The sequence below is a fragment of the Lagenorhynchus albirostris genome, chromosome 10 (genome assembly GCF_949774975.1).
Source record: "Lagenorhynchus albirostris chromosome 10, mLagAlb1.1, whole genome shotgun sequence".
In the NCBI taxonomy this organism is placed as follows: Eukaryota; Metazoa; Chordata; class Mammalia; order Artiodactyla; family Delphinidae; genus Lagenorhynchus; species Lagenorhynchus albirostris.
The window spans coordinates 78,861,442-78,887,734 of NC_083104.1; the positions used below are offsets into that span (position 1 = coordinate 78,861,442).

Sequence of the window (26,293 nt, forward strand, 5' to 3'; positions counted from 1 at the left end):
TCCTTCTGACTTAACTAGTAAGGTAATCTCAAGGTCTACAGTTTGTTTTTTTTTTCCTTGTAGTTGATTTCTAGTCTCATGGTGTTGTGATTAGAGAAGATGCTTCGTATGATTTCAGTCTTCTTAAATTTACTGAGACTTGTTTTGTGGCCTAGCATGTGATCTGTCCTGGAGAATGTTCCATGTGCACTTGAAAAGAATGTATTCTGCTGCTTTTGGATGGAATGTTGTATATATTTCTATTAAGTTCATCTGGTCTAATGTCATTTAAGGCCAGTGTTTCCTTTTTGATTTTCTGTCTGGATGATCTGTCCATTGATGTAACTGGAGTGTTAAAGTCCCCTTCTATTATTGTGTTACCATCAGTTTCTCCTTTTGTTTGTTAATATTTGCCTTATGTACTTAGGTGCTTCTATGTTGGCTGTATATATATTTACAATTATTACATCTTTTTGGATTGATCCCTTTATCATTATGTAATGCCCTTTTTTGTCTCTTTTTACAGGCTTTGCTTTAAAGTCTACTTGGTGTGATATAAATATTGGTACCCTAGCTTTCTTTTCATTTTCATTTGCATGGAATACCCTTTCTCATCCTCTCACTTTCAGTCTGTCTGTCTTAGGTCTGAAGTGAGTCCCTTGTAAGCAGCATGTAGATGGATCTTGTTTTTTTATTCATTCAGCCCCTCCATGTCTTTTGATTGGAGCATTTAGTCCACTTACATTTAAAGTAATAATTATTGGGGAATTCTCTGGCAGTCCAGTGGCTGGGACTCTGTGTTTTCACTGTCAAGGGCGTGGCTTTGTTCCCTGGTCAGGGAACTGAGATCCTACAAGCTGCATGGTGTGGCCAAAAAAAAGAAAACAATGCCACAGAGTCATGAGCTGTGTCCTCCACTGCCCATCACTTCCTGGGGTAACTCAGAGAGCTCTAGTAGGGTTGGGCACTAGACACTGGGAGAAGGAACCTTTGGTCTATAGGGCGTTTAAGATGCGTGATTGGGAAGCAGCCAACCCTTTTCTTTTGGCAAATCAAGGGCTGGAGCGTTAGGTTTTCTGAATGCTGTAGCAGAACCTTAGTCTCCTTCCTTATTTTCTTAGCAATTATCAGTTAGGATAGTACCAACCCCCCTCTCATGCTCCCTGTCATCAGAGTTCTGGGGCCAAGCTTTGTGGTTCCAGCTACAAAGTGTGGCACCTTACTAGAACTGACTGATGATCTTATGGTTTCCATGGAGGCCAAGTTGCAGGGAATCAGTCTTAAACAATCAGCACCTAGTTTTCATAAGAGAGTGTGACAAATTAGATTTATTCCAAAAATGGAAGGTTGATTCTACATTTGAAAATCTGTTGATTTCCCAGATGAACGGATTACCGGAACCATTGTGCTGACTGTCCCTGCCTCTTGGCACAGGACTAGATCAGACTGCCCTCGTAGCAGTGACCACAATTGAAATGAAACCATGTTTTGTGTGTTTAGGGTCTGTGGCCCCGAATAGAATGTTTTCTCCATCAAGGCAGGAATTTTATCCATACTGTTAATTGTTATAATCTCTGTATTCAGCAGTGTACCTGGTACACGGTATATGTGGTCACTAACAATTTGTTAGATGAACGGATAAATGGGTGGGTGGTTGAAGTAAATGACTTGGACCCCCCACCATAGATCCAATACTCTGTCTTTATAGAAGGACATTTATTCTTTTCTCTTGTAATGATTCCTTCTAAGCATTAATTCTACTAAGATTGGTGACCTCTAGGGATAGTTCAAGCCGAATATGGGAGAGAGACTTTACAGAAACAATCTGGGTTATTATTTATGTGTCCTATTCGCAGATGGAAGTACTCAGCCCTGTGTTCTGCAGGGAGTGTGGAGGAGTCCCTGACCCTCGGTCAGAGCTGAAGCCTGCACTCCCTCTGGTTCTCAGGAATGCCTGGCTGCCGTGTGTCAGTCTTTCTTCCCATCCTCATTCCTTTTCTTTCCTCTCCCTGCTGTCTTTTGTTAGAGAACTTCCCTCGGTGTGTGCTGGAAATCTCAGACAAGGAGGTGTTGGAATGGTATACTGCCAAAGACTTCATTGTTGGGAAGCCACTCACTATACTTGGGAGAACTTTCTTCATTTATGATTGTGATCCATTTACTCGGCAGTATTACAAAGAAAAATTTGGAATCACTGATTTACCACGCATTGATGTGAGCAAGAAGGAACCACCTCCTGTGAAACAGGTAACAGGACACTGGTTCTGAGGTTAGAGAGAGAGTTCATCTTCTGATGCGTTAATAGAAATTTAAGGAAAAGGATAAAAAAGGCTCTTATGTGAATACCCAATTAAAAAAATGGACAAAGCATGTGAAATAGAGCAGTTCACAAAAGAAGAACTACAAATGGCTAATGAACATACGGAAAGACCCTCAATTGATAATCAAACAAAGAGAAATGAAAATAATGAGGTTTAGGATCTGTTTGCTCTAAAAAGACTCACAATATCCAGTGTTTGCCCTGGTGTGATGCAGTAGGCATCGTGTACTGTTAATAGGCGAACAATGAGAAAAACTTTTCTGAAGGGCAGTTTGTCTCATTTAAACTTTTTCAAAATAAAATATCACGTATCTCTTGACCCAGAAAATCTGGTTTGGGGATTATAAATAGATATATGTGAGGATGTGTAGTGTAGCATTACTTATAAGTGTAAGGACATTGGCAGAATAAATTATAGTATATCCATCCATATAATTAGAGGACTATAAGACTTGTTAAAAAAAAGAGGGAGTCTATGCATATTAACATGAGAAAATGTCCATAACATTTTTAAGGGATTGTGAATACATGACATGGCACTATTTTTGTAGATTACTGTATACAACATCTGTGTATATTACTGAGGAAAAGACCTGGAGGAATGTTTCCCCAGACTATTAACAGTGGTTAGTTCACCGTGGGAAGGGGAGGGAGGGAGGGAAGTGGGAGATGACCAGGGAGCTTTCTTTCTGTACTGTGTGGTTGTAATTTTGCTTTTTTTTTTTGGCCATGCCACATGGCTTATGGGATCTTAGTTCCCTGACCAGGGCTTGAACCCATGTCCCCTGCAGTGGAAGCATGGAGTCCTAACAACTGGACCACCAGGGAGTTCCCTCAATTTCAGTTTTTATACCAAGCCTTGTGTTACTTTAATAATTTAAAAACTTTTTGATTAAAAAAAAGACATCTTTTAAAATTCCAGACCCCTAAGGCATTTCATTTTTTCTTGCCTATTTATCAAACCCTTTTACTTAAAAAGTGATTGGGAGGGCTTCCCTGGTGGCGCAGTGGTTGAGAGTCCGCCTGCCGATGCAGGGGACACGGGTTCGTGCCCCGGTCCGGGAAGATCCCACATGCCCCGGTCCAGGAAGATCCCACATGCCTGAGCCTGTGCGTCTGGAGCCTGTGCTCCGCAACGGGAGAGGCCACAACAGTGAGAGGCCCGCGTACCACAAAAAAAAAAAAAAAAAAAAAAAGTGATTGGGAGCAAAACAAAAACTGATTCACTGAAGATGTTGGAAGACGGTGTTCTTTAATTGCAACATCGCTCTCCTTAAAATCACGCAGAACCCCAAAATTCAGTTCTGTGCACCTCAAAGTCCACTCTCAGAGTAAGTTCATGGTGTCTTTAATGCACCAAAATAGTAATTTAATAAACTTGAACCTTCAGAGTGGCTCAGCCACATATTTTAGAGTTTGAAATGACAATTGCATGTTTTCAAAATTCCACATTACACAGCAGATTCAACAAGCATCTAAAGTATTAAGGCCACAGTGTCGTAGACCAAAACACTGGTGCTTGTTGTACCTATTTGGGGCAGGAACAACTCAAACAACCTCTTTGTTGCCCATGTATAAAATAGTGTGTTAGCACCTGTGGCCCATCTTTATTTTGCCAGCGTGTGTATAAAATAATGTCCATGGGCTTTTTTCTTTTTGAAAGACACTACTGGAATGATGGAATGATTGAATTCCTCCAGCCTGGGCCTCTGCCTTCCCCGCATCTGCTGCCCATGCTGCTTGCATTTAGCCTCCAATTCTGCTGAATTACAGGTGGTTCTGCATCCTGTTTTATTCCCCTGGACTTCCGCTAATGCTCTTTCTCCTGCTTGAACCACTTCTCCATCATTTCTCTACACGGCTTTTTCTTAACTCTCACAACTCAGTGTAGGCTTTCTCTCTTCCAAGAAGGCTTCTCTGAAGTCCCAGGCAGGGCTCGCACCCCATCGTCTGTGTTCCTGGGATACTCTGTGCCTCCCTCCACTAGCACTTGTCGTATTAAAACATCTGTTTATGAATTTTTCTATGAGACTAAGTTCCTTGACAGCAGGACCACTGTTCATCTTTGTGCTCCTAGCACCTAACACAGTGCCTGGCAAATAGGAGATATGTGGTGTGTTTCCTGGATAGACTGAAGAAGACTGCCTAGGCAGTATGTATTTGTTCCCCTCAAAGGCAAGTGATATCTTAGGCAAGGCTTTTAGAAGCAACATCTCATAAAAACAATTACAAAGAAGGATTTGGATTTTGGTGCTAGGCGTTCCTGGGGCAATAAAACTTCCAGAAGGGAGTGTGGGTGATGATAGTGCCTCTTGCTGTCAGTTTTTCCTCTGATAGAACTCCTTACCCATGAATGTGCTCATGGATTAAGAATTATAATAAAACCGATGTCCCTGTGCCCCAGTTTTGGGGGCAGCATTTGATGCAGTCTACAGGAAAAATACCATGTGAACAGATCTAGATTTTAATCAGCCAGACTACTCCACCACTTGAGTTTATAGATGAGTATTGTGTGAAGTTGCAGTCCAGGCATCACAATGAAAAGTACAAGGGTAATCCTGTTAAATGTCAAACATTCTCATAAGGAGGAGTCTCACCTAACCAGGAAGTAGGATGGGGAGGGCTTGTAGCACACTGGTGCACTTTTCCTAGTGGACGGCTTTGATCTGTGTTTTGAGCTGATAAAAGCTTTGAGTCCTAGAAGAGCCCTGCTCTCCATCCTCGTTACTATCACCTTTCTACCCCCCAAACTTGTCTTCTAAAGAAAGGGAGGGAAGACTTGGATAGAGAGCAGAGAGAACTGGAGAACCACTATAGATTTTGGTTTGTTTTGCCCTGTCTCAGTTACTCTGTATAATACAATGATTTCTCCATCCTTACATATGGCACATTAATTATAGTGTTTGGTCAGTTTATTTTCTCTATAATAAATAATTCTGCTACAAATAAATCCTCTCTGCTTGTCCATGAAAGTCTTTGTTGGAAATGAGTAGGAAAGCTCCACTTACCAAGCAGCAAATACCTTTTAGCTCTCCTCAATCATTACCTCTCAGTCATCTGAACTCTACACAATGTAGTTGGAACACAGGGATGAGAGCCGTAGCAGGTTCTAGAGGGACCAAGCCAGAGTCAAGCTGATGGGCAGGGACAGAAGTGGATATGCAGTGCATATATTAATTTGAGAATCTCGATACCCAGGTCAGGCTGATCTGCCAGATCAGGAGTAAGTCCACATGGATCCAGAAGCCAGATGTGCTGGATCCATCTGGAGACATGCTAGTAGGAAGGAGGAGGAAGCCAGGACCAGGAGAGCTCATCTGCCGTGGAGCTGGCCTCTGAAGGCAGCACCTGAAGGATGAGGGACTGTAAGACTGTGTGTGCGTGCATCATTAAGAAAGCCTGGGCAGAAGCTCTGGAAGGTGGGTCATACGAATAGGAGTGTCTAGGCGTGATAATGTCCAGTCAGAGGGATGGTTCTAGTTTAGAACAGGACCCAGGCGGTAGCTTGGAGCATGAAGAGCATGGTGCCAGGACCACAGGCACAGGGGCTGATATTTAGAGAAGGTCTTTATTCCAAGCAGAGGAAGTGAGATGCAACTTGGGAAAACTAGGTAGAAGCCTGTTAAAACAAAAGGAATTTGAGAGGAAGGTGCTCAGGAACTTACCTCCCTATTTTAAAACTCCTTAACCTCCCCCCACACCTCCCAACCAGGCTGCTCTCACTGTGTATTGATATTGGACTCCACCACTGTGCATTTCCGCCCACCTCCAGAGTAAGTCAGAGCTTAGCATGCAGTGTCTCACCCCAAGTCCTTCTGTCCATTGGCAACCGTGTGTATTCACTGAGTAGTGGTTTTGTATTTGGAGCAAATTAAGTCATCGTCCATCTACTGGATCCATTAGTCATATTCCAGCCATGAAGATCACATTAACTACAGCCCAGGAAGTGGGTGAAGGATCAGTGTTCTAAGCACCCCACCTTGGACGAACATAGCAGAGTCCCTGGTTTCTGAGGGAGTCCCCTGTTGCAGATGGAGCAGGGCTCATATAGACTAACTTGTTAAAGTCCCTGAATACAGTATATTAAAAGATTTGGGGAGGGTATCTACAAGTAAAAGCATGGTACAAGCTAGTTTGCTGAGAAAGCATAGCAGAAAGGAGTCAGAGAAAAAGAACTCAGCTGCAGTCCGCCTAGCATTGATGAGAGGGAGGAAAATAACCTCTGAACTAAAGTTTTTTTTTTTAGATACATGATTTTTTATTTTTTATTATTATTTTTAAAAATTTATTTATTTTTATTTTTGGTTGTGTTGGGTCTTCATTTCTGTGTGAGGGCTTTCTCTAGTTGCAGTGAGTGGGGGCCACTCTTCATCACGGTGCGCGGGCCTCTCACTATTGCGGCCTCTCTTGTTGCGGAGCACAGGCTCCAGACGCGCAGGCTCAGTAGTTGTGGCTCACGGGCCTAGTTGCTCCGCGGCATGTGGGATCTTCCCAGACCAGGGCTCGAACCCATGTCCCCTGCATTGGCAGGCAGATTCTCAACCACTGCGCCACCAGGGAAGCCCTCTACTTAAGTTTTTAGACAAATCTTAGCATCCTATAGCGGTGCTTTCAGCCCTTCATGGAACCTAAATGAAAAACATAGGTTCATCCTCAATTTTCACACTCACCAAATAACCTTTGCATCTGGAATTTACTTCCATGAGTTTGCTCCTTCACTAGGAAAGGGGAATCCTGTGTGGACAGGGGGGTGTGAGTTCTCAGTGAAGTATGGCTATCATTCTCTTAGGCAAAAATGAAGAAATAAAAATAGGGACTTCCCTGGTGGCGCAGTGGTTAAGAATCCGCCTGCCAGTGCAGGGGACACGTGTTCGAGCTCTGGTCCGGGAAGATCCCACATGCCTCGGAGCAACTAAGCCCGTGCGCCACAACTACTGAGCCCAAGCCACAACTACTGAAGCCCACGTGCCCAGAGCCCGTGCTCCGCAATAAAGAGAAGCCACTGCAATGAGAAGCCTGTGCACCGCAACGAAGAGTAGCCCCCGCTCACTGCAACTAGAGAAAGCCCGCGCGCAGCAACGAAGACCCAACGCAGCCAAAAATCAATAAATAAAATTAAAATTTTTTAAAAAAGAAATTAAAATATTAGAAATACGGAGGTAACTCGGAAGTAAGTAGCATGAACCAAGTCCTGACACCCCCACCTTACCCCTACCTCCGACACATACACGTGCCCACTTTGGGTGAATTGAGAAAACAGTTTCCAGATCTGCCAGGCTGAGACCCACACCCCAGACAAAGAAGTCACAGACAGACCCATGGGCTTCACCGTGCTGGAGGGCCACAGGGGCCAGGATTGGGGCTGGGAGCAGGGCCAGGCTCTGCTTTGGCAGTAAGGGGTCAGTGGACATCAGTGATAGATTAAATCCAGCCCTGAGGGTTACTTTGTAGCATCATCAGTCACTTTTATGAGCAGTGATCATGGTGTAAAATCTATAAAGAGGAATGGAGTATGTGATATGTTATTTTTTTCTGATTACATTTGTATATGTAGAAATTGCTTTTAAATAAATGTTTTCTAGATTTTAAAAAGAAACTTACAGTTACCTTTAATTTTTAGAACACGGAGCATCTGCTTTATTTCTTGTTTTCTGTGTTTCTTCAGGAATTACCTCCCTATAACGGTTATGGACTAGTTGAAGACTCTGCTCAGAATTGCTTTGCGCTCATTCCAAAACCTCCAAAAAAAGATGTTATTAAAATGCTGATGAATGAGAACAAGGTGCTTCGTTATTTGGCTGCACTGGTGAGGACAATTTTTGTTTTTTAATTTATTTAATTTACTTTATTTTTGGCTGCACTGGGTCTTCGCCGCTGCACGTGGGCCCTCTCTAGTTGTGACCAGGGGCCACTCTTCGTTGTGGTGCACAGGCCTCTGCTGTGGAGCACAGGTTCTAGGTGCATGGGCTTCAGCAGTTGTGGCACACGGGCTCAGTAGTTGTGGCTCGCCAGCTCCGGAGCGCAGGCTCAGTACCTGCGGCGCATGGGTCCAGCCGCTCCGCAGCATGCGGAATCCTCCCGGAACAGGGCCTGAACCCGCGTCCCCCTCACCGGCAGGCAGACTCCCAACCACTGCACCACCAGGGAAGCCCCAAGGACAATTTTTATATCCTAAGATTCTGTTCTGTCTCAGTACTGTGCATAGTTGTCCGTTTTGTCTGTAAGCTCTAGAGTAACAGCTGTCAGAGTTATGTGTTTATTTAAACAACCATTGGTTCCAACCTTCAGGCAGGTTGGATAGTATTAAGTATGGTGCCCCTGAACCAAGACCTAGCTCAAGTCCTATCTGCCCTCACAGTCTTTCTTAAATCATTAATCTCTCTATCCCTCAAATTTTGACAGGCATTTTGGCCTTTTTTATTAAGCAATTATGAAAGCTTGACTTACATTCAAATTATCTATTTTTGTGCCTTTCCAGTGAACTGTGATTTTCTTGAGGGTAGGGACCATGTCTTACTAATTTTTATCATTGGTGATATCTAGCTTGATGTATTTTATATTCATTAAATGTAACAAATGGAATCATACTAATTTAATAGATGTGAACTTTGAGAGGTCATATGGCTAGTGGCTAAGAGGTTTGGAAACAGACATAAATTCAAATCCTGAGTGTTCCACTCACTGGCTGAATTACCTGAAGCAAGTTACTGATAAGAATTCAAAGGATAATGTCTTTAAAAATAGAAAAAAAAAGCAGAAATAGAAATATAACCATTTTATTTAGAAATATAGACATAAATAGAAATTGAAATAAGTTACTCTGGGAATAGAAATGTATTTGAAAAAATAAAAATTAAATGAGAACATAGTTGACTAATGTATTTTTTAAATATTGAAAAAGCTTTGAAACAAGGGAGTTCTAGCAAATTCTAGGTCAACTAGAACACTCCATACATTAAGAATTCTGATTAATGAAGGTTTTGCATTGTTGCTAAGTTCTTTGAGTTACTGTTAAAGTTCAAGAGGTTTGTTGAATTATGACATAGTAACTATGAACTCCTTGAGAGCAGGGGTCATGTCTCTTTAGACTTTGTAGGCACTCAATAACTGTTGGATGAATGGGTAAATGAATTTATTTACACATACACTATCTGTGAGTCAGGCAATATAATATACTCATTTTATGTTTCAAAACATAAGAATCAGAGACTAATTGGTGTGTCCCAGGTCTTAACTGCTTAGACAGAGGCAGGACTAGCGCTCAACCTAACGAAAAATATAATTCGAAAAGGTACATGCACCCCAATGTTCATAGCAGCACTATTTACAACAGGCAAGACATGGAAGCAACCTAAATGTCCATTGACAGATGAATGGATAAAGAAGTTGTGGCATATATATGTATGTATGTATGTATATACACAGACACACATATGTACATACAATGGACTATTACTCAGCCATAAAAAAAGAATGAAATAATGCCATTTGCAGCAACATGATGGACCTGGAGATTATCATACAGTAGAATTTCAATGAACAAATGGAGAAGAGAAGAGTGCAATAGAAAATTACCATTAAGCACACACCTCAGCAGTCCTTGTTGCTGACAAGGTCCATCAACGGATGCTAAAATTAGTGGGAAAACCTTTGAGGAGAAACAAGATTTTCATGGTTTCAAAGTATCTCCCTCAAGATATTTACAAACTGCAAAGGGAAAGATGGTAACTTTACAGGGGAGAAACCCACCAGGCATCTTCTTAACCAAGTGATCAAGTTCAACATAACCAATAAAAAGATGTTTTGTTATCATGAACTCCTTGGTATGCACAGAGGTGGACGTGGTTTTTTTTTTTTTTTTCCCTGTGGTATTTTTGCCAAAGATGCAAAAGTGAGATGCATGAGGGACAGTCAACAAAATAATTGACCAGTACTCATGTCAGGGTCATGAAAGACAAGAGCAGACTGAGGAACTGTCACAAATTGGATGAGATTGAAGAGAAATAACAACTAATGCAGTATAGGATCCTGAAACAGAGAAAGAACATAAGTGGAAAACAGGTGAAATTTGAATAAGGACAGTAGCTTATTTAAAGCATTATACCATCATTTTCTGGGTTTGATAACTGTGCTATGATTATGTAAGATATTACTGTTAGCTTGGTGATGGGCTTGGTGATGGGCTTACGAGAATTCTCAACTATGCAACTTTTCTGTAAGTCTGATAAACTTATTTCAAAATAAAATGGCAAAAACAATTTTTAAAAAATTTTTAAATACTCCTTCCTGCCAGGGTGAGCTATTGCTCCCAACCCCCTTGTACACCCGTGCCTGTAGTCCTGCTCAGAACTTTATTTTATTCTAAGTGTGATGGGAATCCTCTGGAGGTTTGAGAGGAGAGGAATGATATGATTTTATTTTTATTTGTTAAAAAAAAATTTTTTTTTATTATAAGGGTGTTCAACAAAAAAAGTTTGGAGACTGTCAGTTAGGGAATGGTATGAGGAAATTATTTTACTAAGAGGAAATCCAATGACTTTCTCAACTAAATGAGAAATTATGACGCAAATAATTCCATGGTCTGAATGAGAAGGTGTGTGCTGAAATTGTGATGTGAGAGGATTTTAGTCAAGAATAAGCATGTCTGTATTTAGGCTTGTTCAGTCTGGAATTTGTTTCTCGGTGATTTGATTTAGGAAAAGTCTTAACAACGTAGTTTCTCAGAATCACTTCAACTCTATGACATATTACTCCTTCCTCCCTTCTTAAATTTTCTTTTTTAAATTAGGTATAAAAATGGATTTGTTTAAAGGCATAAGCTTTGCATAATCACTTTAGTGTCCTCGAAGTTGAACATAATGTCAGCCACGAGGTTTCAGACTGGCAGCCTGTGGACAGAATGTAGCCTATATGTTTTCTTTGGCCTGCCTGGTGCTTTTAAAGTGTTGAAGTCAACATTTTAAAGTCAGGGTTTTTATATAGTAATCCAGATTTCTGTTTTCTCATGAAAAATTGGGTCTAGCAACATTGGGCCTATATTCATTCCCACATGGCAGCAGCCTTCCTTAGATGAGGTATGTCCTTTCCCGGCCCCCGGAGCCCCACCCCATACTGTTCATTTATATTATACTTCATAAGTTAGGCTTATATTGTACCCTAGTCCCCGTAGATATTTCAGTTTGAGGCTTCTGCGTAAATCACGTACCTTCGTAATATCCTCTTTTCTTCACCTTTACAGGAATCCCCCATCCCAGAAGACAAAGACCGCCGATTTGTCTTCTCTTATTTTCTAGCCACTGACATGATCAGTATCTTTGAGCCTCCTGTTCGCAATTCTGGTATCATTGGGGGCAAGTATCTTGGCAGAACTAAAGTTGTCAAACCAGGCTCCTCGGTGGAAAACCCCATCTATTATAGCCCCAGTGACTTCTTCATTGGTGCTGTGATTGAGGGTAAGTCTCAACACAGTTTAGGCTCTCTTTCTGGCCAAGTGAATGGGTTCTTCTTATTGGGAATTTAATTCAGTTAACCCTTGTAGGAAGCAGTTAGTCTGCAGTCCAGCTGTACATGTGGTATAGTGTATAAATCTCCTTTATCAATTAAACTGTAAATTGGTTGCATTTGTTGGCTGTAGATGGAAACTCTGAGCTCCCTAAACACCGAGCGAACTAGTGCATATTAGTTTAGAGAGCAACTGAAAGTTCATTAGTCTAGGTCACAAATACATATCTGTGAATTTTTACTCTCAGTTGCCTGATAAGAACATAACCAGGCAAAGTGTATTTCTACCCTTTCCCCAGTGTTTGGCCACCGGTTCGTCATCCTTGATACAGACGACTGTGTTCTGAAATACATGGAGAGCAATGCTGCCCAGTATTCACCAGAAGCACTCCTGTCAATTCAGAGCCGTGTTCGAAAGCAAGAAGCCCCTGCACCAGAATTGGACAAGTATGTTTGACCATCTAAGGTCCATTTTGGCTTTGGCACAATGAGATATTCAGGAAGCAGTTCTTAAAATGAATGGATGATCACATTTTAGATTTTCAGATTTCCCTCACCAATGGAAGGTCTTAGACAACCTAGGTTACCTGGGTCCAATATAATAACTAGTAACTTAGAACTTTTCAACTTCATATATTTAGCAAATAATTATTGAGTGCCTTATATGTATCAGACACTATCACTAGGCCCTTAGGCTTTTATCAGTAAACAAAATAGACCAGAAGTTGCTGCCCTCATGGAGTTGACCCTCTAAGCAGCGGGAGATAGCTAATAAACAGCACCAGTGAGTTAGTTATGCAGTGTGTTGGGTGATGAGTGCTGTGGGAAAGTGGAGCAAAACAAGGGTGATAAGGGTTCTGGAAGGTGAGGGTGGGTTGCAGTTGGTTGGGGGAGGTGGTCACACCTTGAGAAGGTGGCACTGAGCAGACACGTGAAGGTAAAGGAGTCAGCTGCGTGGACGTGTGGCGGGAGAGCGTTCCAGGAAGAGGGAGCAGTGAGTGCTAAGACCCTATGTATTAGCACACCTGGAGCACACAGGTAACACTGGCAAGAAGTAGGCCGGTGAGTGGCGGCAGTGGAGGAGTGAGGAAGAGAAGCAGAAGCTGGAGGTAGGAAGTTAGCAAGGGCTCAGGTTGTGTAGGACCTGCTAGGTCTCTGGAAGGGTGGTGGCTTTCCTCTGAGTGAAAGCGAGAGCCACCATGGGGCTTCCGAGTAGAGGAGGGGCACCATTTGACATGTGTTTTAAAAGAAGGGGCTGTTGTGTTAAGAATAGATTCAGAGGGAGATTAGTTAGGAGAATGTGGCAGTGATCTAGGCAAGAGATGACGGTGCATGGACCAGGGTAGTATCCGTGAAGGTGGGGAGAAGTGGTCTGATTTGGGGTATATTTTAAGGTAGAGCTAATAAGGATTCAGACAGATGATATAGGGGAGATAAGAGAGTAGGTAAGGATGACTAAGGTTTTTGGCCTGAGCAGCTGGAAAGGAGTTGCCACCAACTGAGATGGGGAAGAAGTCTACTGTGGGTAGGGGAGGGTTTTTTCTGGCAGGGCGGAGGCAGGAGGGATTTCAGTTTGGGATATATTAGGGTTTTTTTTTTTTCGTTTTTTAATTTTTATTTAATTTAATTTATTTTTTGGCTGCGTTGGGTCTTCATTGCTGCACACAGGCTTTCTCTAGTCGCGGCGAGAGGATGCTACTCTTCGTTGCAGTGTGCAGGCTTCTCGTTGCAGTGGTTTCTTTTGTTGCAGAGCATGGACTCTAGGTGCGCGGGCTTCAGTAGTTGTGGCTCGCGGGCTCAGTAGTTGTGGCTCGCAGGCTCTAGAGCACAAGCTCAGTAGTTGTGGCGCACGAGCTTAGTTGCTCCATGGGTCTGGAGATCTTCCCCGACCAGGGCTCCAAACCCATGTCCCCTGCATTGGCAGGCGGATTCTTAACCACTGCGCCACCAGGGAAGTCCAATGTACTAGGTTTAAGATACCTATTAGATGTTCAAGTAGAGAGATCAAACGGGCTGTTGGATATATAAATCTGGAGCTCAGGTGAGAGGTCTGGGGCTGTGGGAGTTGTGGGCATATAGATGATATTTTCAGCCATGAGACTGGGTGAAATCTCTCAGGTAGTCATTATAGACAAAGAAGAGAGAATAGCTCCAAGGATTGCGCTCTGGGGTTCTCCAGCACTGAATTGGGAAGAGAAACTGAGCAGGACGACTAGTGAGGCAGGAAGAAAACCAAGTGGGTGTGGTGTCCTGAATCCAGGCTGTCCCCTTTTGCACAGTAGGGACTGTAAACGTGACCATGAGAACAATCTCAGCACCAATGGGAAAATTTACTGCTGTTCTGCAACTTTAAAAATTTTTTGTCAAAACATGAAAAGCTCTGATGGTTATAAATGTATAGGGAAATGAAAAATAGTAAAATTGAGTTTTATTAGTGCACTGTAATTTAAGACATTGGCAACATTGAGAATTAAAAGTGTTTTATTTCTTTATAAAAAGCATATTAAGAGTAGTTGGAACAGTGCTTGCCTTCTTGTCATGTAACTTATGATACAGAGTGAACGTCTTTTCTGTGCCTCGGCAAATTGTCATATTCCTTTCCAAGTTTGGATTGACTTCCAACATTTTATTATTTTTGCTTTCAATGTTGCGAAATACATCCTAGAGTTCCTTTAATGAGTGAAATATCTCAGAGTTCTTTTAACGTGAAGTTTTTTGTTTGCTGGCATCTGGGATATCTTCATCCTTTTTTTTCTTTTTTTGGCTACATTGGGTCTTCGTTGCGGTGTGCGGGCTTCTCATTGCAGTGGCTTCTCTTGCTGCAAAGCATGGGCTCTAGGTGCATGGGCTTCAGTAGTTGTGGCTCGAGGGCTCTAGAGTGCAAGCTCAGTAGTTGTGGTGCACGGGCTTAGTTGCTCCAAGGCATGTGTCTTCATCCTTTTCGTTACGACCACTTCCCTCATTTATGTCAATAAGCCAGCCTTTGCTAGGGTCCTCTGCCTGCACATCGAGAGTCTCTTAAACCACAGCAGTGTCAGCATTCCCACGGTCAGCTATTTCTTCTCTAACTCCGTTGTGTTTGACTTGAATTCTGCTTCTAGCTCTACCTCTTTTGGTTTCTTTGCCACGCTCTCATCTTTGTTGACCAGTTCTCTCTTCAGTTATCCGTTTTTGTAAAATGTCACTTGAGTTTATCCTTTAGAGAAAAGGAGGCAACATAAGCTACACACTTTGCTGTCTGTGTGTGACTTGAAAAACAGATGCCCAGTGATCAGTCACTGACAGACTTTCAAAGAAGTGATATGATTGTCGCTGATTGTGATGCACATCTATTATTTGTGTAATGATTCGTGGACTGAAAATCTGACAATTTGCACTTGAGGCAGTTACTCACAGTTACTAACTGAAATTTGAACTGTGTTGTTGAGGGACTGGGTTATTTAACCAGATGGTGGTAAGTGAAATTCATGCATATCTGAGCCTTGCAAAAACAAGAATTGCCTGCAAATCAAGGAAGACAGTGATTCATTGTGTCACATGGGGATTTAGCAATGTGTAGGGGACACTGGGGACCTCAGTGCAGACTTCCACTGGAATAGGGGGGGCGGGAGTGGGCTTAAGAGAATGGGAGGAGAGGAATTCGAGCTTGGAAGTATAGCCCCCTCTTGAGGAAGTTGGTGCAAAGGGGAACAGAAAAATGGGGGAGTAGCTGGCCGGCGAAGTGGGGTCAAGAGAAGGTATTGGTGTCTTAGAATAAGATAAAGAGAAATTCAAGTTCTGGGTTAAGAAATCCATGGCTATCCTTGTGTTGATCCTCACTTTACCCCTCTTCTCTTGTGATGGGTCAGAGAGGTGAATGAGAGAAGATGCTTGAGGGTGATATGAATACAAAGGTCATGCTCTAAGGAAATACAAATCCTGTATTTGAGTAATCATTGCTAAGAATAATGAAAAGGGATCCTGAGTACTTGTCAGGCCTGAGAACTTTTTATATCAAGTGTTAGTTACAGGATGATGAAATTTGCAGTTAGCCATCTTCCTTCTCTGAGCTGGAAGATTAAAACAGTGCACAGGTGGTTGGAGTATTGACTTCATCTGAAGTTCTTTTCAGGCTTGTGTCTTCATTGCTGTACACTGAACTCAGACTTACAGATAACAGATTGCTCATAAGCCCATTCCTCTGCACAAACCCTCCCCGTGTGAAGAGCATGAACACCCCCGTGTGTTCGCATATCTTGTCCTTGTTTGGTTGACTTGCCCGTCTGTGCTCTTCAGCTTCAGGAGGACCCTCCTCCCCTGCTCGACGATCCTTTTCATCCTCTCTTTTTCACTTCCAGCAATTTTTCCCATATAGGCATTTCCAAATATTCTCACTTTCTTTTCCATTTTCTTGAAGCCCCAAGCGCCTCCATATTCACTTTGCAGATGGTCTCAGACAGACCCAGTGATCCAGTGTGAGCTGCTTCTGTTTTCCTACTCTTCACCTTAGAGTGTTTCTTTACTTATCTCTTTACCTTCTTGTCACAGCTAAGTAGCTCCCATTTCTCCAAATTTAATTCTTTTGTGTCTGTCACCGCCTCCTCTCTGACTGCTCTCGTATCCAGACACTCTTCAGAAGTTGTTTACTTGAGGTTACTGATTGTTTTCCAATCTAATGGTCTCTTGTCATTTATTCATTAATTCAGTGATACTGGCGCCTGCACCATATGCCAGACTTTAATAAACATCTAGGCAGCCAGGTGAGGGAATAGGAGCTCACTGTCTAGGGCAGAGGTTGGCAGACTTTTTTGCTACAAGTAGTAAATAATTCAGGTTTGTAGGCCATACCAGAATCTCTGTTGTAACTACTCAGCTGTGCACCCGTGGGGTGAAAGCAGCCATAGACAATGTGTAAATGAGTAGGTGTAGCTGTATTTTGATTAAACTTTATTTAGAAAAACAGGCTGCCGGCTGGCTTTGGCCTCTGGGCCAACCCCCTGGTCTAGTGTTGAGCCTTTCTGATCTACATATAATGTAAATTACTCTTTACCACCCCCTTTTTGAAACCCTTTCTTTTGAGTTCTAGAAAGTCAGAGTCTCTGATACTCCTCCTACTTCCCTGGAAGCTTGTTCTTTTTCCTATTTCTGTCTACTAGGTTGGTGTTTCTCAAGGTTCTGGTTTTGGTCCTCCTGTTCTCTTTCTCTAAACTCTGGACGATCTCATCACATCGTAGAGTATCTGAATAAGTCGCTCTCCATCCTGACGTTCTCCTGATTCTGCTCCCAGACTCCTGTCTGCCTGCTCGATGGGTCTCCATGCATCTGAGCCACCAGCACCTCTCACTTCGTACAGCTAAAAATGAGACCACTGTTGTCTTCTCCTTCCTGGCACACCTGCTGTTCCTTCATCCTTCTTCCTTCTTTCTGTTCATCTGTCTCATCAAGTGGCGATGACAGTGAGTTGTGATAATGTGTGTAAAGCACCAGCCTGGTGTCTGGCACACAGGAGGCAAGCAGTGAATGTCGGCTCCCCTCTTTCTCTTGGTCACCTCAAGGCTCCATTTACCTTGATTTGAAACCTCCTCTTCTATTCTGCACCATATTCAATATGCTGCTAAGTTCTTTTATTTTATTCTACAATATCTCTTGCCTCTGACTTCTTTTCATTCTCACCACCATTTCCTAATTTAAAGCACTCAGTCAGTTTGGAATTGCATTTATCTGAACTTAACAACAGCAGCAGTAACAACAGAACCAAATTTATGTTAGCTTAACCCAGTGGAGTTTTATGTTTTCTTATGGAACACAATGTCTGGAGGTCGGTGGTCCAGAGCTTTCCCAGCCCAACAGAGACCTGACTTCTCTCTCTCCTCAGATATTCTGAGCAAGTAGCTTTTGTCTTCATGCTTTTCTCTCTGTGGTTACAAGTGAATGTTCCATTTCCAGCACTGCATCTATATTCCAGGCAGGAAGAGGGGAAGGACAAAGGGGTAAGAGACTGAAAAGCCAATCTTGCCATGTCTTTCCTCTTTTTAAAGGGCTTATCCAGAAGCACCACCTAGCAACTTCTCCTTACATCTCATTGTCTGGGCTGTATCACTCGGCCGCTCCTGATTGCTGCTCCAGACAAAGTGAGGGCTCTGTTAGGAAAAAGGAGAGGGTGAATATTGGGCAGGTACCCACCAGTGTTTGCTGAGGCACCCACAGCACCTCCTGACTCATCTGCCCACCTCCACGCTCTTCCTTAATCCATTGCACACAGTGACCAGACCAGTCATCCCGGAACTTGGCTCCAAATTCATCATACTACTTCTCCTCTGCCAATTTTATTGAGGTATAATTGACAAAACCGTATATATTTAAAGCGTACAATGTGATGATTTGATATACATATACATTGTGACGTGATTATCACAGTCAAGTCAGTTAACACATCCACCATCTCACATAGTTACCATTTATTCTTGTGGGTGAGTGGCGGGAATGCTTAAAATCTACTCTCTTAGCAAATTTCAGGTATACAGTACTATATGGTCACAATGCTGTGACTTAGGTCCCCAGAACTTATTCACCTTGTAACTGAGTGTACCCTTTGACCAACATCTCCTTTTTCCCCCTACTCTCCAGCCCCTGGCAACCACCCTTCCACTCTCTGTTTTTATGAGTTCAGCATTTTTTAATATGTCTAAAATCACTAGTCATAATGTCCTTCAGGTTCATTTATGTTGTTGCAAGTGGCAGGACTTCTTTTTTAAATCCGTTCATCTCTCAAGGGACAGTTTGGTTGTTTCCATATCTTGGCTATTGTGAATCATGCTACAAAGAACATGAGAGTGCAGATGTCTCTTTGGGATACTAATTTTGTTTCCTTCATATATATATATATATATATATATATATATATATATATATATATATACACACACACACACCCAGAAGTGGGATTGTTGGAGCATATGGTAGCTCTATTTTTAATTGTTTGAGGAACCTCTTTACTGTTTTCCATAGTGGCTGCACCAATTCCCACCACTGTTGGGAATTGCTATCCTAAGAGGTGTGACTGTGGTTTTGATTTCCATTTCCCTGATGGTTAGCGATGCTGAGCATCTTTTCTTGTACCTATTGTCCATTTGTATGTCCTCTTCGGAAAAATATCCCGTTAGTTCTGCCCATTTTTTAATCGAATTGTTTGGGTTTTTTGCTGTTGATACATGTGAATTCCTTATATATTTCAGATCTTAAGGCCTTATCAGATATATGGTTTGTGCTGTGGTTTGAATGTTTGTGTCCTCCCAGAATTCATTTTGATGTCCTGATGTGATGCTATTAAGAGGTGGAGCCTTTGGGAGGTAATTAATGGCTTTATAAAGAAGGCCTCAGAAGCTGACTAGCCCCCTTCCACCTTTCAAGGGCACAATGAGAAAGCACTGGCCATGAATCAGGAAGAGAGCCCTCACTAGCCACCACATGGAATCTGTGGCGCCATGATCTTGGACTTCTAGCCTCCAGAACTGTGATAAATACATTTCTGTTGTTTATAAGCGACCCAGTCTCTAGTTTTTGTTATAGCAGCCCGAATGGACGAAGACAGTTTGCAAATATTTTCTCCCACTCTGTTGATTATTTTGTTTTGTCGATTATTTCCTTTTCCATGCAGAAGCTTTTTAGTTTGATGTAGTCCTACTTGTTTATTTTTGTTTTTTATTGCCTGTGCTTTTGGTGTCATATCCAAAAAATCCTTGCCAAGAATAGTGTCAAGGACCTTTTTTCCTATGTTTTCTTCTAGGAGTTTTACAGTTTCGGGTCTTACGTTTAGGTCTTCAATGCATTTTGAGTTAATTTTTTTGAATTGTATAAAATAGGGATGCAGTTTCTTTTTTTTTTTAAAATAGATCTTTATTGGAGTATAATTGCTTCACAATACGGTGTTAGTTTCTGTTGTACAACAAAGTTAATCAGCCATATGCATACATATATCCCCATATCCCCTCCCTCTTGAGCCTCTATCCCACCCCTCTAGGTCGTCACAAAGCACCAAGCTGATCTCCCTGTGCTATGCTGCTGCTTCCCACTAGCTAAGTGTTACATGTTGATGTTACTCTCACTTTGCCCCAGCTTCCCCCTCTGTCCCCGCCCCCCGCCATGTCCTCAAGTCCATTCTCTATGTCTGCGTCTTTATTCCTGCCCTGCCACTAGGTTCATCAGTACCACTTTTTTTTAGATTGCATATGTATGCGTTAGTATACAGTATTTGTTTTTCTCTTTCTGACTTACTTCACTCTGTATGACAGACTCTAGGTCCATCCACCTCACTACAGATAACTCAGTTTCGTTTCTTTTTATGGCTGAGTAATATTCCATTGTATATATGTGCCACATCTTCTTTATCCATTCATCTGTTGATGGACATTTAGGTTGCTTCCATATCCTGGCTATGAACGTTGTGGTACATACGTCTCTCTCTTTTTTTTTTTTTTTTTTTTTTTTTTTTGCGGTATGCGGGCCTCTCACTGTTGTGGCCTCTCCCGTTGCGGAACACAGGCTCCAGACGCACAGGCTCAGCGGCCATGGCTCACGGCCCAGCCGCTCCGCGGCATGTGGACCGGGGCACGAACCCGTGTCCCCTGCATCGACAGGCAGACTCTCAACCACTGCGCCACCAGGGAAGCCCCGTACGTCTCTTTTTGAATTATGGTTTTCTCAGGGCATATGCCCAGTAGTGGGATTGCTGGGTCATATGGTAGTTCTACTTTAGTTTTTTAAGAAACCTCTGTACTGTTCTCCATAGTGGTTGTATCAATTTACATTCCCACCAACAGTGCAGGAGGGTCCCCTTTTCACCACATCCCCTCTGGCATTTATTGTTCTAGATTTTTTGATAATGGCCATTCTGACCAGTGTGAGGTGATACCTCACTGTAGTTTCTCTAATAATTAGTGATGTTGAGCATCTTTTCATGTGCCTCTTGGCCATCTGTATATCTTGTTTGGTGAAATGTCTATGTAGGTCTTCCACCCATTTTTTAATTGGATTATTTGGTTTTTTTGATATTGAGCTCCATGAGCTGTTTGTATATTTTAGAGATTAATCCTTTGTCCATTGTTTCATTTGCAAATATTTTCTCCCATTCTGAGGGTTGTCTTTTTGTCTTGTTTATGTTTTCCTTTGCTATGCAAAAGCTTTTAAGTTTCATTAGGTCCCATTTGTTTATTTTTGTTTTTATTTTCATTACTCTAGGAGGTGGGTCAAAAAAGATCTTGCTGTGGTTTATGTCAGAGTGTTTTTCCTATGTTTCCTCTAAGTTTTATAGTGTCTGATCGTACATTTAGGTCTTTAATCCATTTTGAGTTTATTTTTGTGTATGCTGTTGGGGAGTGTTCTAATTTCATTCTTTTACATGTAGCTGTCCAGTTTTCCCAGCACCACTTATTGAAGAGGCTGTCTTTTCTCCATTGTACGTTCTTACCTCCTTTGTCGTAAATTAGGCGACCATATGTGCGTGGGTCTGTCTCCGGGCTTTCTGTCCTGTACCATTGATCTATATTTCTGTTTTTGTGCCAGTACCATACTGTCTTGATTACTGTAGCTTTGTAGGATAGTCAGAAGTTGGGGAGCCTGATTCCTCCAGCTCCATTTTTCTTTCTCAAGATTGCTGTGGCTATTCGGGATCTTTTGTGTCTCCATACAAATAGTAAAATTTTTTGTTCTAATTCTGTGAAGAATGTCGTCGTTAGTTTGATAGGGACTGCATAGAATCTGTAGATTGCTTTGGGTAGTATAGTCATATTCGCAATATTGATTCTTCCAATCCAAGAACATAGTATATTTCTCCATCTGTTTCTGTCATCTTTGATTTCTTTCATTAGTGTTTTATAGTTTTCTGAGTACAAGTCTTTCACCTCTTTATGTAGGTTTATTCCTAGGTATTTTGTTCTTTTTGTTGCAGTGGTAAACGGGATTGTCTCCTCAATTTCTCTTTCTGATTTTTCATTGTTAGTGTATAGGAATGCCAGAGATTTCTGTGCATTAATTTTGTATCTTGCAACCTTACCAAATTCATTGATTAGTTCTAGTAGTTTTCTGGTGGTATAGGATTTTCTATGTATCATGTCATCTGCAAACAGTGACAATTTTACTTCTTCTTTTCCAATTTGTATTCCTTTTATTTCTTTTTCTCCTCTGATTGCCATGGCTGGGGCTTCCAGAACTATGTTGAATAATAGTGGCGAGAGTGGACATCCTTGTCTTGTTCCTGATCTTAGCGGAAATGCTTTCAGTTTTTCATCATTGAGTATGATGTTTGCTGTGGGTTTGTCATATATGGCCTTTATTATGTTGAGGTAGGTTCCAGCTATGCCCACTTTCTGGAGAGTTTTTAATCATAAATGGGTGTTGAATTTTGTCAAAAGCTTTTTCTGCATCTATTGAGATGATCATATGATTTTTATTCTTCAGTTTGTTAATATGGCGTATCACATTGATTGACTTAAGTATACTGAAGAATCCTTGCATCCCTGGGATAAATCCCACTTGATCATGGTGTATGATCCTTTTAATATGTTGTTGGATTCTGTTAGCTAGTATTTTGTTCAGGATTTTTACATCTGTCTTCATCAGTGATACTGGTCTGTAATATTCTTTTTTTGTGATATCTTTTTCTGGTTTTGGTATCAGGGTGATGGTGGCTTTGTAGAATGAATTTGGGAGTGTTCCTCCCTCTGCAAGTTTTTGGAAGAGTTTGAGAAGGATCAGTGTTAGCTCTTCTCTAAATGTTTGATAGAATTCGCCTGTGAAGCCATCTGGTCCTGGACTTTTGTTTGTTGGATGATTTTTAGTTACAGTTTCAATTTAATTACTTGTGATAGGTCTGTTTATACTTTCTAATTCTTCCTGGTTCAGTCTTGGAAAATTGTACCTTTCCAAGAATTTGTCCATTTCTTCGTGGTTGTCCATTTTATTGGCATATAGTTGTTTGTAGTAGTCTCTTATAATTCTTTGTATTTCTGCAGTGTCAGTTGTGATTTCTCCTTTTTCATTTCTAATTTTATTGATTTGTGTCCTCTCTCTTTTTTTCTTGATGAGTCTGGCTAAGGGTTTATCAATTTTATCTTCTCAAAGAACCAGCTTTTAGTTTTATTGATCTTTGCTATTGTTTTCTTTGTTTCTATTTCTTTTATTTCTGCTCTGATCTTTATTATTTCTTTCCTTCTACTGACTTTGGGTTTTCTTTGTTCTTCTTTCTGTAGTTGCTTCAGGTGTAAGGTTAGATTGTTTATTTGAGATTTTTCTTGTTTCTTGAGGTGAGATTGAATTGCTATAAACTTCCCTCTTAGAACTGCTTTTGCTGCGTCCCATAGGTTTTGGGTTGTCGTGTTTTCATTGTCATTTGTTTCTGTGTATTTTTTTATTTCTTCTTTGATTTCTTCAGTGATCTCTTGGTTATTTAGTAGCGCACTGTTTAGCTTCCATGTATTTGTGTTTTTACAGTTTTTTTCCTGTAATTGATTCCCAGTCTCATAGCGTTGTGGTCAGAAAAGATGCTTGATATGATTTCAGTTTTCTTAAATTTTCTGAGGCTTGATTTGTGACCCAAGATGTGATCTGTCCTGGAGAATCTTCCGTGTGCACTTGAAAAGAAAGTGTATTCTGCTACTTTCAGACAGAATGTTCTTATAAATATCAATTAAACCTATCTGGTCTGTTGTGTCATTTAAAGGTTGTGTTTCCTTATTTATTTTCTGTTTGATTTGTCCTTTGGTGTGAGTGGGGTGTTAAAGTCCCCTACTATTATTGTGTTACTGTCGATTTCCCCTTTCATGGTTGTTAGCATTTGCCTTAGGTATTGGGGTGTTCCTATGTTGGGTGTATAAATATTTACAATTGCTATATCTTCTACTTGGATTGATCCCTTGATCATTATGTACTGTCCTTCCTTATCTTTTGTAACAGTCTTTATTTTAAAGTCTATTTTATCTGATACGAGTATTGCTACTCCAGCTTTCTTTTGATTTCCATTTGCATGGAGTATCTTTTTCCATCCCTTCACTTTCAGTCTGTATGTGTCCCTAGGTCTGAAGTGGGTCTCTTGTAGACAGCATATATATGGGCCTGTTTTTGTATCCATTCAGCCAGTCTGTGTCTTTTGGTTGGGGCATTTAATCCATTTACATTCAGGGTTATTATCAATATGTATGTTCCTGTTACCGTTTTCTCAACTGTTTTTGGTTTGTTTTTGTGGGTCTTTTTCTTCTCTTGTGTTTCCTGCCTAGAGAAGTTTCTTTAGCATTTGTTGTAAAGCTGATTTGGTAGTGCTGAATTCTCTTAGCTTTTGCTTGTCTGAAAAACTTTTGATTTTTCCATCGAATCTGAATGAGATCCTTGCTGGGTAGAGTAATCTTGGTTGTAGGTTTTTCTCTTTCATCACTTTAAGTATATCCTGCCACTCCCTTCTGGCCTGCAGAGTTTCTGCTGAAAAATCAGCTGATAACCTTATGGGGATTCCTTTGTATGTTATTTTTTGTTTTTCCCTTGCTGCTTTTAATGTTTTTTCTTTGAAATTAATTTTGGTTAGTTTGATTAATATGTGTCTTGGTGTGCTTCTCCTAGAGTTTATCCTGCATGGGACTCTCTGTGCTTCCTGGATTTGGGTGACTATTTCCTTTCCCATGTTAGGGAAGTTTTCAACTATAATCTCTTCAAATATTTTCTCACAGATTTTTCTCCTCCTCTTTTTCTCCTCCTCTTCTGGGACCCCTATAATTTGAATGTTGGTGCGTTTAGTGTTGTCCCAGAGGTCTCTGACATTGTCTTCAATTCTTTTCATTCTTTTTTGTTTATTCTGCTCCTCAGCAGTTATTTCCACCATTTTGTCTTCCAGCTCACTTATTCGTTCTTCTGCCTCAGTTATTCTGTTATTGATTCCTTCTAGTGTATTTTTCATTTCAGTTATTGTGTTGTTCATCTCTGTTTCTTCTTTAGTTCTTCTAGATCTTTGTTAAACATTTCTTGTATTTTCTCAATCGGTTCCTCCATTATATTTCTGAGATTCTGGATCACGTTTACTATCATTACTCTGAATTCTTTTTCAGGTAGATTGCCTATTTCCTCTTCATTTATTTGGTCTTGTAGGTTTTTACCTTGCTCCTTCATCTGTGACATATTTTTTTGTCATCTAATTTTTTTTTTTAATGTGTGGGATTGTGTTCCTGTCTTACTGGTTGTTTGGCCTGTGGCTTCCAACACTGGAGTTTGTAGGCTGTTGGGTAGAGCTGGGTCTTGGTGCCAAGATGAGGACCTCCGGAAGACCTCCCTCCTATAAGTATTCCCTGGGGTCTGAGGTTCTCTGTTAGTCCAGTGGTTCAGACTCAGAGCTCCCACCACAGGAGCTTCGGCCTGAACCCCGGCTCATGATCCAAGATCCCACAAGCCGTGCGGGGCGGCAACAAAAGAAAGGAGAACAATAACAAAGTAAAAAATATAATTAGATTAGGAAACTAACAGATATGTTAGAAAGAATATAAAAATAAAAATATAGATGAAACAACAACCAGAAGATAGAACCACAATAGTAAAAAAGAGGAGGATAAAATTTTTTTTAAAAAAAGGTGGAAAAGGCCTTGGCTGTGGAGGGCAGGGCCTAAACAGGAGTGGGGTTTGGGTGGTGGGCAGGGCCTATGCTTAGGACCCACAGGGCTGGAAAAGGTCCTGGAGGCTGTTGGGGGTGGGGCTTAGGCTCAACAGAGGGGGCCCAGGTGTCCCTCCTGCCTCCAGTCTCAGAGGACAGGGGACCCCACCTGGGAGCCCAATAGGCTTCCTGGGCTCGAGTGGGTGGGGCAGACACCCACTGGTCCTGGAGGGTCTCTCCCACCTGCCTCTCCTGTTCTCCCCCTACACCCCCAGGGCCACCTCGGCCTGCAGGGGTCCTCTGAGGGCATAGGACCTGGCCTGAGAGTCGGGCAGACTTCCCTGGCCCATTGGGCAGGGGAAATGCTGGGTGCCCTCCCCACCGATCTGAGCCCCTGAGGGTGCCTCCAGGTGTGCGAACCCCTCCCCCCTCCTCAGCCGCCCCTCAGGGGCTCTGGTCCTGTCTGGCCTCCACTTCTCCTCCCCACTCAGTCCCCTGATGTCCTACCAGTTCGCTTGGGGGTTCTTCCTGTCTCCTTGGGCATCAAGGTCCCCCACCAGCGTCCAGCAGGCACCCTAGTTGTGGGGAGACAGGAACTCTGTGTCTTCCCACACTGCCATCTTGACTCCGCCCCCAGTTTCATTCTTTTGCATGTGGATATCCAGTTTTCCCAGCACCATTTACTGAAGTCTATCCTTTCTCCATTGTGTATTCTTGGCACCCTTGTTAAAGATTAGTTGACTATATATGTGTGGGCTTATTTCTGGGCTCTCTGTTCTATTCCTTTGGTCTATGTGTCTGTTTTTATAGCAGTTCCATACTGATTTGCTTACTATAGCTTTGTAATACAGTTGGAAATCAGGAAGTGTGTTGCCTCCAGCTTTGTTCTT

At 41.8% G+C, this 26,293-nt stretch overlaps 1 protein-coding gene across 2 annotated transcripts in view; it reads left to right on the forward strand.

The window, feature by feature from the left end:
• The window catches only part of EFHC1 (EF-hand domain containing 1), a 60,603-nt gene that overhangs the window by 29,433 nt on the left and 4,877 nt on the right, over positions 1-26,293 (forward strand). For both annotated transcript variants that reach the window (XM_060163082.1, XM_060163083.1), the window contains 4 exons: positions 2,006-2,226; positions 7,965-8,105; positions 11,538-11,751; positions 12,100-12,247. In XM_060163082.1, coding sequence (XP_060019065.1) covers positions 2,006-2,226; positions 7,965-8,105; positions 11,538-11,751; positions 12,100-12,247 — 724 coding nt within the window. The remainder of the gene's footprint in view (positions 1-2,005; positions 2,227-7,964; positions 8,106-11,537; positions 11,752-12,099; positions 12,248-26,293) is intronic.